Raw genomic sequence first — 16,532 nt, 5'->3', positions numbered from 1 at the left:
GGGTGGGGTCATAGGATAGCACGAGGGTTATGCATATACTAGGTATACTTGTGTCTATGAAGACTCTCATTCATCCAGGTTGGTTCCATTGTAGTAGGTTTAGGGGATGTCATCTGGACTTGGTTTTAAAGTTAGAAGACGTTTCACCTCTTATCCAAGAGGCTTTCTCAATTCTGAATTAGCTGGTCAAAGAGCTGGTATATATGCGCTCATGGGGGAGGAGTCAGACCTGAAACTGGATGGTATTGTCTACTTAGCCTACATGGTTTCGAGTCGTTAAGAGTACTTTGTCCTCAGCTGGGGGTTGGGGGAGCCAGTGACTCCCTCCCCAAACTGGTCATCCCTTTCAGCTATTAACAACCCTGGTTTGGTTTGTTTAGGTTTCAAAACACTGCCGTAGATGGATGGAAGAATAAACCTGAGACCACCATTCTTATTAAGAGAAGGTTTATCCTTCTTGACAAAAATGGCTTCTTTCACTCCTCGCTCAAACCATCCTTTCTCTTTGGCTAGAATTCGGACTTCACTGTCCTCAAACGAATGGTTTGTGGCCTTCAGGTGGAGATGCACTGCAGACTCAGGTCCACTTGGGTTTGCTCTGCGATGTTGGTAAAGCCGATTGTGTAGAGGTTGTTTGGTTTCTCCTATATACCGTTCCTTGCAGTTCTCTTTGCAGTGGATAGAGTACACAACATTTGTAACTACAAACATATATACCAGCTCTTCGACCAGCTAATTCAGAATTGACAAAGCCTCTTGGATAAGAGGTGAAACGTCTTCTAACTTTAAAACCAAGTCCAGATGACATCCCCCTAAACCTACTGCAATAGGTATACTTGTATTACACTTAACCCTTGTGCTATCTTATGACCCCACCCTTACATTGACGTCTTCTCCCTACCATGACAAAGGTGGAGAGGATTTCATGTAATCCATGGACACCAGTGAAGATCACAAATCACTGAAGAAAAAGGTTAAAGTGCCTAGGATAGCACAAGGGTTACATAGATAACTTTTTGCTAGGCGCTCTCTAAACAACTTTAAACTATCGTAATCTTCTGCATATATCTCCAAAACATCTGGCATGAGCTGTCCCTCTGAGGCTTTCATTCCTTATCCTTCCCATCCTTTTCCCTCTCAGAAAGAACCTCAGCATCTTCACCTCTGCTACCTCCAGCTCTGCCTCCTGACTTTTTCTTAGAGCCACTGTTTCTAAGCCATCATACACTATTTAAGATTGCTGTTTATTTCTGTGTCTTGCTTGACAATACTGAAAACATATTTTTTATAAGCAATTAGTAATGGGACTTTGTTATTTAACACTAATACATACAAATTCTTGGACATGTCACTAAAAGTTTTATTTTTATTTTCCATGTTTAAATCATCTGCTTTCTGTAGTTTCACACACATAAAACATCAAAGTGATAAAAAGATAACTGACTCTTGGCTCTTGATCGTGCTCTTCATTTACACCCCAACAATCTCATATTCTGTCTGTAGTCTTTTTTTAATATGAGATTTTTCCAGGACAGACTTCAAATACATTAATTTAAGGATTTGTGAATGTGCACTTAGACATCACATAAGGTTTAGACCCAGTTCTTTGCAGTGTTAACATTTTGTACTGCTCTTAATTGTGAAATTTGATTAAAATGATGACATATTGCATATGTATTTCGTTATTGTATGTTGCATTGCACTTTTCATAAATTAACTAATGTCAATGGATTGAAGAATGTTATGTTGATAAAAAAGTAATGAAAGCCATTAAAAGCCATACTTTCGTATTATATTTCTTCTCATAATCTGAAATGAATCAGGTGGGGTTGGTAATTAATATCTTGTCTCCTAGCAACCAAGAAAACAACCTTGAGGTTAAGATTAAATCATATTGTCTTACCTTGCTTTACTCATACAGTAATCTGGAAATCCAAGTGCTACAGGAAATTGAACATGCTGACATGAGGCTCATTTTTTATTTTGGTACTCCACTGCAGCTTTTTAGTTTTTCTTTTAAACCAGCAATATTTATGACATGAAGTGCCAGTTTGAAATTTTCTCCTTAACAACTGTGCCATGATCAGCTATAATGTAAACTTTAATACAAAGACATACAAAATAATTTCCAACACATCTGAAATTTGATTTATTTCACACCCAGCAGGTCTTTTTTAAACACATTTTGGCATTAACTAAAAAAAGTGTGGTTATAATAATATTGCACAAGGAAAAGTAGGTCAAAGTTGAAATGTAATATAAATTTTTCACCATTGGATAGCGTCATTCTTCATTTTTTTCAGCCCCAGTAAATAGAGTGGCGATCAGCCATAATTTTAATTATAAAGTGTGTTCATATTTCACAGACATTTGGCAGCACAGAAAGAAAGTTTAAAAAAAGCTCATTGTGAGGAGAGATTGTCACTCAAACACAAATTTTCTTTCAAATCTGAAAAATATATACAGACAACCTATCAACTGTTTATTGTTGTCATACACCCCCGTGCTTCCGGTTCCTAAACCCTGCTCTAAGGTCTACAAGGTGAACGTTGAGGGCTTTAGGAAGACGATTCATTCATTCATCTTCTAATCTGTTTGTTCCTTTTTGGGGTCATGGGGCTGCTGGAGCCTATCCCAGCCACTTGTGGGCGAAGGCAGAGGACACCCTGGACAGGTTGCCAGTCTGTTGCAGGGCCACAATCACACACCCGTGCTCTCTCACACTCACACCTATGGACAATAGAGTAACCAATTAACCTATGAAGCATGTTTTTAGACAGTGGGAGGAAGCTGAAGTCCCTGGAGAACATGGGAGAACATGGAAGCTACACACTGATGTTCTGGTTCAGGTGCTTGAACCAGGGCCTTCTTGCTGTGAGGCAAGAGCGCTAACCACTGCGCCACCTTGCAGCCGTCTTTAGGAAGAGGATGTTTGAATAAATACTTTAGGACGCAAAAAAGTTGCTTTGAAAGTGTTTGTATCTATAGCCCGATCAGTTAGTTCAGACAACTAACAAGTCTTTTATAGAGTGACAGTATCAGTGTCATAGATGTCTGATATAAAATGTTTTCATGAATTTAATTATTCTATCCAGGCTCTGAAGTTTCCAGATTTTTGGAAAAGATAAAAGTCCTTCAAAGTCCCACTCTAAAAACCTTTTGATCAATTGTAAAACTCAGAAATGCAGTTTTAATCTTAATTTTCCTTATCTTCCATCATGAGAAAAAGCTCCAAGAACACATTAAAAACACCAAAAATAAAATTTTTTATTGGAGTTGCTGATAATCCAGGTCACATTTGGTTGGCCTTTTAAAAAATATCAAGTGTCAACTCCCAAACTTGAGAGCAGCTGTCCTTGTTTAACCCTCCTGAGAGCTTAAACATGCAGACAGAGGAGCTGAAATGTGCTGCCAAACTCAAAGCCTCATGGCAGTAAAGTTTACATTTAGAAAGAAGGAATTATTAAAACTAAATGTAAATTTTACTGTTTTAATACATCAAAATTCACCTTAAAGTAATGATCCAAAATTTTCAATCTATATGTCAATACAGTCATCTTCTAAGGGGACTTCACAGATTTAACGAGTAAAACCAATCAGGGGAAGCAATCTTTCAGTCTTTTCTATTTCTGTCAGCGGTAAATGATGAATATAACCTCATATGACGATGTTGGGAAAACATCACTCTGATTACCTCATTAAAGATGCATGTAATTTTAGATTAAAATATATATATATATATATATAATATATATATATATATATATAAAAAAAAAAAAAAAAAAAAAAAAAAAAAAAAAAAAAAAAAAAAAAAAAAAAAAAAAAAAAAAAAAAAAAAAAAAAAAAAAAAAAAAAAAAAAAAAAAAAAAAAAAAAAAAAAAAAAAAAAAAAAAAAAAAAAAAAAAAAAAAAAAATAATAATAATATATATATATATATATATATATATATATATATATATATATATATATATATATATATATATATATAATCAATACCCAAACTTTAAAGAAATCAATACTTTTAAAAAGGCAATTTTTTAATTGTTCAAAGGGAAATTAAACCGTTTCACAAATTTCCGAATCACTTTACGTTGAAAATTACTCAATGTCTTTTTTTTGTCTGAGACTAGTGTAGTTTAAAACTTATTGTTTTTAAAGAAATTGGATTTTAAAGCTGAATCTGGGAGATGCTTCACTGCTCATCTGAGAATATTATTCAGTCAGTTCTCCTGAAGAAAATGAATCCTGTAAATCTTGTTTAGAGACGATGTTGTCATTAACAAACCACATGAAAAAATGTTTTATCTTAATAATTTAAAAATATATATTCATAGTGTGTGTGTTAAATTTTCCTGTCAAAGAATTTCTTTCAGGCTAAATTAAGCTCTGTGCTCATCCCCCACTATAGTGCAGAACATTGATTTATGCTAAACTATCACTTATCACTATGTTTTTTAGCGTTAATGGAAGTGCGAGAAAATAATTATGGGTATTCTACTCACTCAGGTGTTTCAAGGTTTTAAAACAGCCTTGGTGGTGGAGCACCTGCAGAGATGGTCAGACAAAACGTAAAAAAAAAATGCTGCTGCCTTACTACAGTTTTAAAAAACTGATGTACACTTCCTTCATTAGTGGAGTCTCATTTGTACTGAATGAATTTCTTTATAGTTATCATTTTTTTATTATCATTATTATTATTATTGTTATAATACATGGGCTACTTGTGACATAAAAACTAAAGAGACAGCCTCCAAAAAAATGTCTGTTTCAGGGGAATATAAACAAAAAACCGGAATTGATCTTTATTTCTTAAATTATACTGGTTAATACAAACTGTACTTATAGCAAATACTATTTTTATTCGTTGCTTTTAGAAAACAGTTGGTGACATGTTTAACAATCAAATTTGTTTTTAACCCATAAGAACCCAGACCTAATTTTGGATTTGGATTTGGAAATGGCTTATTTCATGGAATCAAATCACAAATAAAACTAAACAAGACAAACAACAGAAATATACATCTACACAGAAATATATATATATAAATTCATGAATTGATTGCAAAATATATATACATCTACATAAACACAAAAAAAAGAAAATTATGTGAAATATACCACAGACCAAGTGGAGCACACAACACATTTCTGATGTTCTTCTGTTACTCTTGCGTCATTCTGGGTTCTTTTGGGGTTAATGAGAAAAAGCCTCATGGGACTGAAGTCTAATGCACCAGGTTGACCTGGCTAACAGGCCAGCAGCAGGCAACAAGAACAAAAAGCATTGCAAAGAGGTAGCAATGCACAATGACCATGCATCAGGAAGATAAAACAATGCCACATCAGCAGGTTTGGAAAAGACTCTTATCATCAGCAGGCATTCCAAACAGTGGAAACATAAGTGATCCCACGTAACAAAACAGAACCACGGACATTTTATGTCCGGAGCATTTTATGTGCTGCAAAAAAGAAATTACCTGCATATGGTTCGGTTTCTACAAGTCAGGGTTTATCCTTCAGAGGATACATTGGAGCCTTAAATTGCACCGTATCTGAAATAGATAAAACTTTACTGTTGTTTAGTCATAGCACAGATACCACCCCAGTCTGTTGTACCATAAACTTATTTGCAGCACTCACTTAAAACAAAGGAGGGGTTCTGTTTAGATTTTATGGTGAACTCTTCGATGTCTGTTTGTCTCTGGAAGTCTTTCCCAGCGCGTGCTGTGCAGAATGCCTCTGACGAGTCACAGCCTACAGCGAATCCTGGCTCCAGGAACAAACAAAGAATTACAAGTTTTTTTCTCTCAAAAAGATCATATATATAAATCAAAAAACCACAAAATTGAAATTAAATGTGGACAGATTTGATAGATTTGCTCATTGTTTTAACTATATGAATCAAGAGTTTGGTTAATTTCTCTCATTGAACGTTTTTCTTTTAAAATCTTTTTAAATCTAAATTAATACTCTATTTAAAAAACTGTATAAAATCACATCTAATACTTTCTTTAGCTGTCGTTTCACCCAATTCACCCAATTCACCCAAAGCATATTGTAAAATAAGCATACCAATTTCTATGTGCTGAAAGAGCTGATCAGCAGTTGTGAAGCAGTTTAGTCATCTGGCGGTAGGGCGGTCGACCTCTGATCTGATTGGGTTCAATTCCTGCCATATGCCCAAGTGTCCTTGGGCAAGACAGTGAACCTCACCTTGGCTCTGGTGGAAGGTTGGCGCCAGCAGTGCCGCCATCAGTGTGATCAGTGTGTGAGTGGGTGAATGGGACTGTGTAAAGCGCTTTGGGCCTTTGAGGAAGGTAGAAGGTAGCGCTACACAAGTATACAACAATACACCATTTACCATCTGTGTTATTTGATCATTTGGTTCACTTTTACCCAACAGAACAATTGTGACTATTTTACAGAAAGCCTAATTTGGCATTTATTATTGTAGTAACCGAAGGTGATAGGGGAACTTCAACTTAGAGTCAGAATTTGGTCAGTAAATTACTGATATTGTTTTAACAGTTGGTTGATTTGATTCATTTCCCATTACCGGTTTAGTTTAGTTTTTGGTGTTTGTGTGATCATGTTTTTCTGTGCAGTTCGGTCCAAGTTAGGTCTTTACTGTCACAAAAAAGTAAAATTGAAAATGAATCAACCAGTTTTCAATTTTCTATGAACAACTTTTAAGTCTGTCTGATAAAAGTTGGTAACCGGATAATGATAAATCATCTAATAAAACTGTTACGGTAGTACAGGGGTGGGTTTATATAAGTTTGATTCCTTCCACTCCCTTTCAAGCAATATTTAATTTTATGTCTAATTATCCTAAGTTTGATATGTCCTTTTATGAATGTATAACTGATGATAGTAATGTTTTTGTGTACTATTCTTACTTGATTGCTTGAAATAAACCACTTCGAATCAAAAATCAAAAATCAAAAACAACTAAAATGTTGGGTTTTTTGGCTGATTTCTTTTTATCCTAAACTTAAAAATTTATTGTGTCAGAATTGTGCTTATTTTTCCATAAGCTGATGGATTTGACAGATATAACTTCACTGTTCTTGCAAACACTGGTCCAGCAGCTGGTCTCCCTCTGCAACACCTGGCAGCAGCTCTTAACTGCTTCACAGTCAGGGCTTGAAAGCTTTTGGGCTGGAAATACTTTCATCTGTGTAATTATAAATCAATATGTCTCCATCTGATGCTGATTTGCTTAATATTAGGCACCATTTATGTTTGGCATGAATTTGACATGACAAGAATTTCTATGATGAAACAAAATATGTTTTGCTGAAAGATGATGGAAAGAACTCACGAGATTATAGCAGATGTGCCAGTGGAGCAAGTGATATAAAGTGAATTGAAGTATGATTTTAATATTTTTTAAAACAATAGTAGGGGTGTAGGAAAAAATTGCAATATTTAATTTAGCGAAATGCAGTCAGGACGATATTTATTTACTTATTTATGAGCATCCTACAGCATCTGACTCTTGTTTTCCACTAAAACCCCCAATTGCTACTTGGCAGCCGAGCCCACTGAGCTTCTTTTAGTAGTTTTACATCGCACAAAACAACCACAAGATCTCAGCGAAAAGCAGCTTGTTTTGTTGTTATGAGATATGCACTACTCAGTTTTTACTTTGGACGGGTACCGAACTGAATCTCTGTGCCATATTGCTGCCAGTATCATATAAAAACACTGATTGTGGTGCTTTGTAGCGGGCCCAGATAAGAACGAGCGAAGCAGTTCATCTGCACAGCTGCAAATGCACAGAAGATCAGCCAAAATGCTCACAGCAATAGATTCTAATTCAGCAACCTGATGGATCAGAAAGATGTCTACAACGCTCTGAAAAAAGGCCAACGTCATGGCGATGCTTACTTCTGTGTGTGAGAAAACTGAGCTGCAGCTACAGTGCAGACTGTCATATAAATAAAGTATCTTAGCCACAGTGAAGCCCTCTCCTTCACCCTGTCATGCTGCCTCATTACACTTTGTTGTTTCTGGAGAGAATTAGTGTTTTGTTTTTTCCTTTATTTTGAAGTACCGTTCAGGCTCCTGAACCATTTGAAAGTACTAGAGAAGCTACATTAAGCAATGTTGAAAATAAACTGCAATATTTCCTTAATCATACGTTTAGAACCATTGATCAAGGCACATTCATAGAGTTTTTTTTCTTATAATGAAAATTATTTTGTGGTGGAAATTAGACCATGTTGACCGTTATCTTTAGGAACAAATATATTTTAAGTTACCAAAATAAAAGCACTATGTATTTGCTTGGGTAAAAGCAACTGATATATGAGATGCAGTTGCAGTGCTCAACATTGTGATCATTAAAAACAATTTATAATTTTATTATAATGAAAGGCGTGATAATATTCAGGTAGAGTTTTTTCATACTCTTAAAAAAACCATTCCAGTAAAATATTGTGATAGGTATCATATTGCTGGATGCGCATCGGGATACATATCGTGTCGCCAGACTCTTGCCGATACACACCCATAGTAATGACTCACAGCATTACTCCAGTCCAAATGGCACCGCCTGCATGTTTTACGGTTAACTGGTCTGATATTGTAAAAAATAGAATATCAAAACCTTAAAGCTAAATAAAAAAAAAAACTTTCCTTAATGAGTTTATCTAGCTATTCACAGATTGTTGTCTGTTACAGGTTGTGAAAATGATGATCATTGTAGTGGTGACCTTTGCCCTCTGCTGGCTGCCCTACCACATCTACTTCATTGTGACCGGCATCAACAAGCGTCTGAGCAAGTGGAAGTACATCCAGCAGGTTTACCTGTCGGTGATGTGGCTGGCAATGAGCTCCACCATGTACAACCCCATCATCTACTGCTGCCTCAACAGCAGGTAGGAAACAACCAAGTGTTAAGTGCTAGAAGGACCAGGCGGCTGGAAAAATCCTCAGTAGACAGATACGACGTTAGACCTTTGTTTCCAAGCACATAAAAAAATATTTATTTCAGGAATTTCTGAAATGGAAGGTATTTGTCAGTGTTAAACAGTTATTTATGCTGTATAAAGAGGTCACAAAAGAAAAAAATAACTTTCAAACAGAAATTTTCCAAACATATTTTTGCTCTTTTTTTAAAAAAACAGTAAAGAAGGAATCTGATTGAAGTCTTTCCATGGACAAATTGTGAAAAAAATATGGGAACATTTAAGACATCTATAAATCCCCCAACAGGGAACTCAGAGGATTAAAAAAGTTGTAATTAAATGTAAAATAAGACAATAAAAAAATGTTTTCCAAAATTTATCATTGTGCAATTGCTATCTTTTGAAAAAATTAACCAACATATCAAAGAACTTGATTTAGTTTATCACATATTGAAACTGATTTGACTGTAAATACTATAATTTTGCTATTAAAAAAACACACCTTAAAGTGGTAGAAAAATGTTAAAAATCAGTCAGACACCCGCCAAAATAAAATGTTGTTCTGAGTCAAAATAAGCAATATTTCTGCCAATGGCGTACATACAGGTTTCATTATCCCAGTGGGGTTTCCATGAAATTACACCCTTTCAAACACCTAAAAATGTTTGAATGTCGATTTACACAGAAAGCAAACAGTAGAATTCCCACACTATAAAGTTTTGTCTTCAAATATTGATTGGAAATGTGATACTGAAATCATGGCACTCAGAAGCATTTGATCATAGAGCCAAAAATTTTGCATTTGTGGTCTGAAAGCACACGAGGACCACAACAGCGTATTTAAAAAGGCAATAAAGGGTTGGATGTCGTTGGGCCCAGTGAAGGGAAATCTGTGTGCTCACAACATTCTCAGAAATTGCTGCACACATTATCATATTGGCAGACTGTGCCAGCTGTAGCTCTCTGTTCAGTGAGGGAGCGACCCCCATTTCCTGCGTCTGAATAAGCTGAAACTAGCTACTAAAAATGTTGAGAGTGGGTTTACATAAGATGTGAACACCACAGAAGTATCACTGGTCCTTTAGTCCTCATTATTTCACTAAAACGGCACCCTGTGGAGTTGTTTCGTGCTGATTTTATAGTTTTTTTTTAAGCCTGTTTTTTTTTTTTCATAAAGCTAACATTGACATTTGCAAAAATGCTGTTTGGAGTAATGACGGCACCTGCTGAAGGCTGAATACATCAGCATGACGTCCTACTGCAGTTCTAGACATGTAGAATGTCTAAACAGAGCATGTTGCATAAGGTATATATAATGCTTTCAGCAAAATATTACAGCATGAATATTAAATATGTGATTATGAGTCCATCACACTTGGCCCTCTTCTTCTTTTTTCTTCAATTGTCTACCCTTTGTTGTCTCTTCTTTCTGTTCTAGCAACATTTGTGCCCAAAAATCAATTTTTGCATGTGCAGAATTGACTAAAACTGGACTTTAAGAAACTTCTAAATATTCCCAGACTTTTTATTATTATTTCTGCATGTTTTTAGACAAATAACTTTTTTTTAATTTACAATTTGATCAAATGTGCCCCAAAATATATTAGTCCTATGTAACCATTCATATACTTGATACATACATTTCTGAGGCCCCTATCTCGTTAGCATTATCCAAACTTTCCTTAAAACCCCATTAGAACTTGGTCCATCTTTTCTACCCTGTAGTCCACCATCTTTCCACTAGGGGCAGTAAAAGCCATTTTAAAATGGCCTTACTAATTTTTAAAACCTTAAAGTGAAAATGATTCATCTATTGTTATTCATTTATTCAAATCACTACTTGCTGTATTGAAAGAATGCAAAATTTGTTCACAATTTATTCTTCATAATACAATTAGCCTACACCATGTTATAAATGTCTGTATCAAATTTGAGAGATACATAAGGGGCTTTTTACCTGTCAATGTTTTTGGAATTTTAAAACTAAGTGAGCAAAAACGTATCAAATCACCCAAACATACCATCATTGATTCTATATCTTCTATATCTCATAAAAAAATGATATTGAATTTTTATGTGGATTTTATCAAAGATTATAAAAAAAAAAATCCTGATAAAAAAAAACGTGACATTTTTCTTTTAATTCTTCATTGTATTGGGCTTTACAGTGTTAAATGTATTGTCTTGTGAAAAATGTGCCTTTTTCCGAGACTTTCGAAAACAATAATACTAGTACTAATATTTGAGCCCTAGAGAACCCACAGTGTCAAATTTGGCTAATGTTTTATTTAAATATTTTTTTATTTTTTTAGGCTAATGAAAATTTCTGCTCCCAAAATCAAGCAAAAGAAAACAATATCCAGGGTTAAATAAATAATTGTATCTATCTGGAAGAAAAAAATACAACTTTAATCAAAATACTTAACTAAAAATGAAATTTGTTTTTACCGGTACCTCAAAACAAAATCAAAAATGTCTTTTCTGCTTATCGTTAACCCTCCAGTCTGTCATTGTATATTCTTGCTCTTGTTCTTGATGTGGCGGCAGGTTTCGAGCAGGCTTCAAGCGGGCGTTCCGCTGGTGCCCGTTCATCAAGGTGTCAAGCTATGATGAGCTGGAATTACGCTCCACCCGGCTTCACCCGACACGGCAGAGCAGTATGTACACGCTGACAAGAATGGATACCACAATGGTGGTGGTTTACGACCCAGCTGAGGGTGATGGTGGCGCTGGGGGCGGCACCGGGCGGAAGCACTCTTTGCCCGCCCGAAAGAGAAGCTACATCACATCTCGCCAAACTGACATCACCATCTCCAACAACAGCAGTGGGAAAACCCAGAATGGAGTCGCACCAAGTGCTGAGCCTGAGGAGTTCTCTTGAAGAGCACCTCCGCTCACATACACGCTGCAAAACATGTTCAGTATTTGCATGCTAACACATTAACAAACATAATGACGGTGCACAGGTTGCCATGCACAGCATCATCATATGAAAGCAGAGGCAGTCATCTTTTCATTGAAAGATAATTCAAAAATAAATTATCTGAACCAACCGTTCTGCGGGGGGTTCTCATCCAAACTCAGAGCTGTGATCTTCAGCAGCACACTTGTTAAGATAATGAAACAGTTTGATCAAAGATTTATAATGAAACAGTTTGATCAAAGATTTATGATCCAAAGGTAATTTAGGGCGACGACTAACAAGAAAATACTAAAAGGTCGTCATTTGTAATTATAAGTATGAGGGGTTTTATGTTTCGATCTATAAAAACTGTCAGACACATGTGATGCAGAGGATGGCCCTCGCGCCTGTTTTTGCTGTGGCTGTGTGAACCAGCAGCTCATCAATGAAAGGGCTGTTGATAGAACTTTGCTCGGCTTCATGTGTCACAGTTTGACTGTCGGTTATGTCATTTATTTGGAACATGTTCTGGCTGCTCCAACACGCCAGAGGGGAAATCCAGTATTGGTTTGCAGCATGTCGATGAGCGGGCTGCAGAATAAGCTTACTGTGGGCAAACTCAAACAGTATGTTTATGCAAATTAGAAAGCAAATAGTGGCTCGGTCAAATGCATCTTTTGGTGAGATGCCTTCTTTCATTTAATGAATTGTCTGAAACTGATTTGCTATGAGGATATTGGCAGGGGCATATAAGATATTTTACTAGATTTTGCATCAAAAATCTTGGGTGTGCAAAGTCTGTGTCTGGGTCCCAACAGGACTGCATGTCAACAACAAATTAAAAAAAGAGAAAGAAGGCATTGGAAATAATGCCAAAAAAAGCAGTAGTGAGAATTGATGAACGTAGTAAGAAAAGGTATGGAGCAAACCAAAACTTTATAAAAAAGGGGGGGAAGTTGATCAGGTTGTTGCAAAAGCATGGAATGCCAATACACCCTTTAAACTGTAGCCCCTGTAAGTCCCAAGAAAGCTTGATGCATCCAATGTGTTACATCAGTGTTTTAGCCATCATAGTAATGAGCTAAAATCTATCTGATATAGTATCTAAAAACATTAAAGACTGTGACAGATGTGCAATGTGCCCATCGTTGCTGTGTTTGTGCATACCATATTGTAACTTCTCAAGCAGTGTGCCAACTGGAATTAAAACACGGCTTACAGTTTAATGAATGAATTTGGACAACATAAAGTCTACACATTTTAAAAAACATAACTTGAAATACTTGCCTGTAGAATTTGGATTTATAAAATCCCATTGGTCAATAGGTCAATCACCTGGTAATCATCAAAATAGTTTGGTTCTTGTGTGATTTTTCCAACAAACACATCTGTGAGAAAAATACAAGATGTGGTGCAGTCATAGTCATTTTTTTCTGGGTTTTCCTCCCTTAAGAATTTCGAAACATTTAAATGAACCACCATGCTTTTATACATTTCTTGCTTTAAAGTATATAAGTCCAACTCCTATCATCTTTGGATCTCTAGTAGAATCCTTCCCAGTGGTCTTTTAATTATGATTACCCTGTTTATAGCCAAAATCAAAAACCTGTAATTTTCCAGAGCATAGTTCCTGCAAAAGCGGCAGGAATTTTTTCGAAATTTGCCTCTGGGGTGTGGGCGTGTCTGTTGGTCCACAGCAACCCTACTCCTACTTCCCATCATCCCTTTGTTTACACTCTCCCCCGCTAGCTTACAGCCGCTCACACCCTTAACCTAATATTTCCGGTGCAAAAATATGGCTAGCAATATTGGCGCTATTTAGTCGTACAGTTCTGACGATGAAAACAAAAACATTCACGGATCTGTTTGTCTGCATCAGAATTGAGTGGAGCATGGAGCTTGTGGTCTGTCAATTGTAGCTTCTACGTCACAGCCTCAAGCTTTTTTAAACTGAATTTTTAATCTGCTCCTGAATCAAAACAATCTAAATAGAAAATAGTCAGAAATGCAAATTTAGGTCATTTTTTATATGTATCCTCCATTATCAGAAAAATGCTACAAGAACATGTTAAAAACACTAAAAACACAATTTCAAAACCCAGATTTTGGTATTTTATTTTATTTTTTTATTTTTTTGTTAAAAGCACCTTTTAGCAAAATGACTATCCTTACTTTGGGAGAGTGACCTCATTGACCGCCATATTAACAATTATCTAAAGTCTCACATGAAATAATCCATTCTTGTATTCTTCCTGTATCATATAAAAAGGATAAAATTGACATTTACATAAAATTCAAGTTTTTACCCCAAAATATATCACCCCCCCCCCCAAAAAAAGTAACAAAAAGTTTTGCTTTAAAATTCTATTTAAAAAGTTAACAAAAAACAAATTGATAAATTGCCGGTGAACAGATACGTTTGATCCATTTTGTAAGTAATTTCTATTGACAATCCTGATGTTTTAGTGGCATGTTGATGATCATACATGAAATCTATTTTTGATTTAAGATCAATGGGTTTAAAAAAAAACTAAGAATTGCATAATATGTAAAGGAAATAATATCCATAGTATAATAGTTTCAAAAAACAGCACACACATTAGGACTTGTAAAAATTCAAATGATAACTAAGTTCTGCATTTTATTTCCCAAAAGTCTGTCAATTTAGCATGATGCAGCCTTAAATATACCTTATAATGAGTCTTTTTTATCAACAAAATTGAATGTCAGTAGACTCAATGAAAGTAATAAATGAGGAATGTGAAAAAGAAGAGCAGTGCATTTTAATGTTTTGCAGCTGAGTTGTCATGGAATCGCCCCATGGAAGCTGGTTGAATATTTGCAACTGGCCACCTTCACATTTTTCTGTATAAATCAATTTGAATGTGAAGTACATTGTGTGCCTCTCTCTGTGAAGTGGTGACTCACTGTTAGCTGTGTTTTAAAAGGACAAGCCTGAGTCTGATCCAATACCATAATTGAATTGAATAGCTCAGTTAATACTTTTAAATATTTTACAGTGTTGAATTTTTAACAACCGTGGTTTAAAAAAGAAAAGAAAAAAATCAAAGTAACTATTATCCTGAAAATTGAAAAAGAAATCAAATACAAAAGGTTTTATTTGTTCTTAACAGACATTTTCTGAAACTCCCTGATGGTAATTTAACTAACACATTTTATATCATATTTCAGACGGTAAAATTGACGGTTCTGTATTGGTCGGCATCATAAGTATTGATGGATCTGCCTAATGTAGCGTTATTGCAAATGTTTACATGTTTCATGACCTGTGTAGTTATGACATAGTGAAATATCCGCCTGGTTTTGAAATTTAGCTAATTTTGATGAAAGAAAAAACATACAAAGAAACAACTGTGATTGTGTTGATGTTGTCAGAAAATATAATTCATAACATTTAAATATCCTTGTTTTTTCTCTGAATTTAAAGTTTCTATTTTAGACTGACATGAAAACTGCTGTATCCCTGCTTGTAATTAAAAATGTGCATATATGCTTTTTTAAATTCATGCAATTTATTTGTAGTCATCAGTTATTCTTCCCCACAAAAAAACACATTATTTTCTAAACTCCCCTTTCAGATAATATTATGAACCAAATGTTGCACAATGCATGGCATTTAACGCTGCTCTTTGTTGCACTGTTGCTTTGGCTTTCTTGTTGAAGCTTATGTTTGACTCACTGCAACACAGAACACAGCCATTATTTCCTGAAACTTCATCAGCATTAAGATTATGGAAATGTTGTAAAATATAACATAATTCTGACTATTATTAAAATGCTGATGTGTTGTGTCTGCTTTGTGTTGATGTATATAAACTATTGGAAGAAAAAAAACTATTAAAAAAATCAACAGTAATTTTGTGGCTAACTGGAACATTTCTTAACCAAATACATTTGATAGGAAAGTGCTTGACTCATTCATGGGTTCCTTCTTATGAGTTTTACTTCTTACCCACAAAAAATTTAAAGAATGTTAGATCATAGCAATTAAAAATATCTAAAACATTCATTGTAGTTAATATCCTCCAGGTAAAGAAATTAATTGCACTGAAGAAACCTGGTAGAGCAACAACAACATTAGATTTCTGAGAAGTCCAAGTATTGCTATTCTTTTTCATTGTGTCAGTGGTGTCCACCTACTTGCATAGAGGTCCAGGTTTGCCCAGATGAAAGAGTATGACGGCCAACTGTCAGAACAAAAGAAATTTCAAAGAAGTTTAAAGCTGAATCCGAATTGCTTACATACCCCTCTGACTCCTCCTTTTTGCTCCAATTGTGGGGACATTTAAAGCTGTAGTGGTGTCCGAAAGTTATTTTTAAGGAGGAGGCGTAGCGACTTAGGGCTGGCTATACCTCCAACATGACAGTGATCTGCGGCGTGCTTGTAACGCAGAGGAGAATCGCATTTCTTCACAGGGGTGCACTCATAAACACAAAAGTTTACATCTAAGTATTAGGTTTTTCTTCTAGCATGACTTTTTAAAGTTATAAAATCAATGTTGTTGGCAGCTACTCGCTAACGTAGATGACCGGCAACTATTGATGACATCATTGTGTGGAAGTAGCGCCCGAATTTGAAGACGTTATTTTTTCCATAGGGAGAAGCCATAGGGGTAGGGAAGCATTTTAGATTTGGCCTAAGAATAGTTTAGGTTCATATTGGAACTAATATTTTTAAAATAAAATGCTAACT

General features: G+C 35.3%; 1 protein-coding gene across 1 annotated transcript in view; it reads left to right on the top strand.

Moving 5' to 3' along the window:
- Positions 1-11,797, top strand: part of tacr3 (tachykinin receptor 3) — a 36,697-nt gene extending 24,900 nt beyond the window's left edge. Inside the window, exons 4-5 of the mRNA NM_001278910.1 lie at positions 8,690-8,886; positions 11,464-11,797. Of these exons, the coding sequence (NP_001265839.1) occupies positions 8,690-8,886; positions 11,464-11,797 (531 nt within the window). The remainder of the gene's footprint in view (positions 1-8,689; positions 8,887-11,463) is intronic.
- The last annotated feature ends 4,735 nt before the right edge of the window (positions 11,798-16,532 follow it).

The sequence above is a fragment of the Oryzias latipes genome, chromosome 1, assembly GCF_002234675.1.
Source record: "Oryzias latipes chromosome 1, ASM223467v1".
NCBI classification, from domain to species: Eukaryota; Metazoa; Chordata; class Actinopteri; order Beloniformes; family Adrianichthyidae; genus Oryzias; species Oryzias latipes.
The sequence above is the reverse complement of the archived record's forward strand: the minus strand, read 5'-3'. Positions and strand labels throughout refer to the sequence as shown.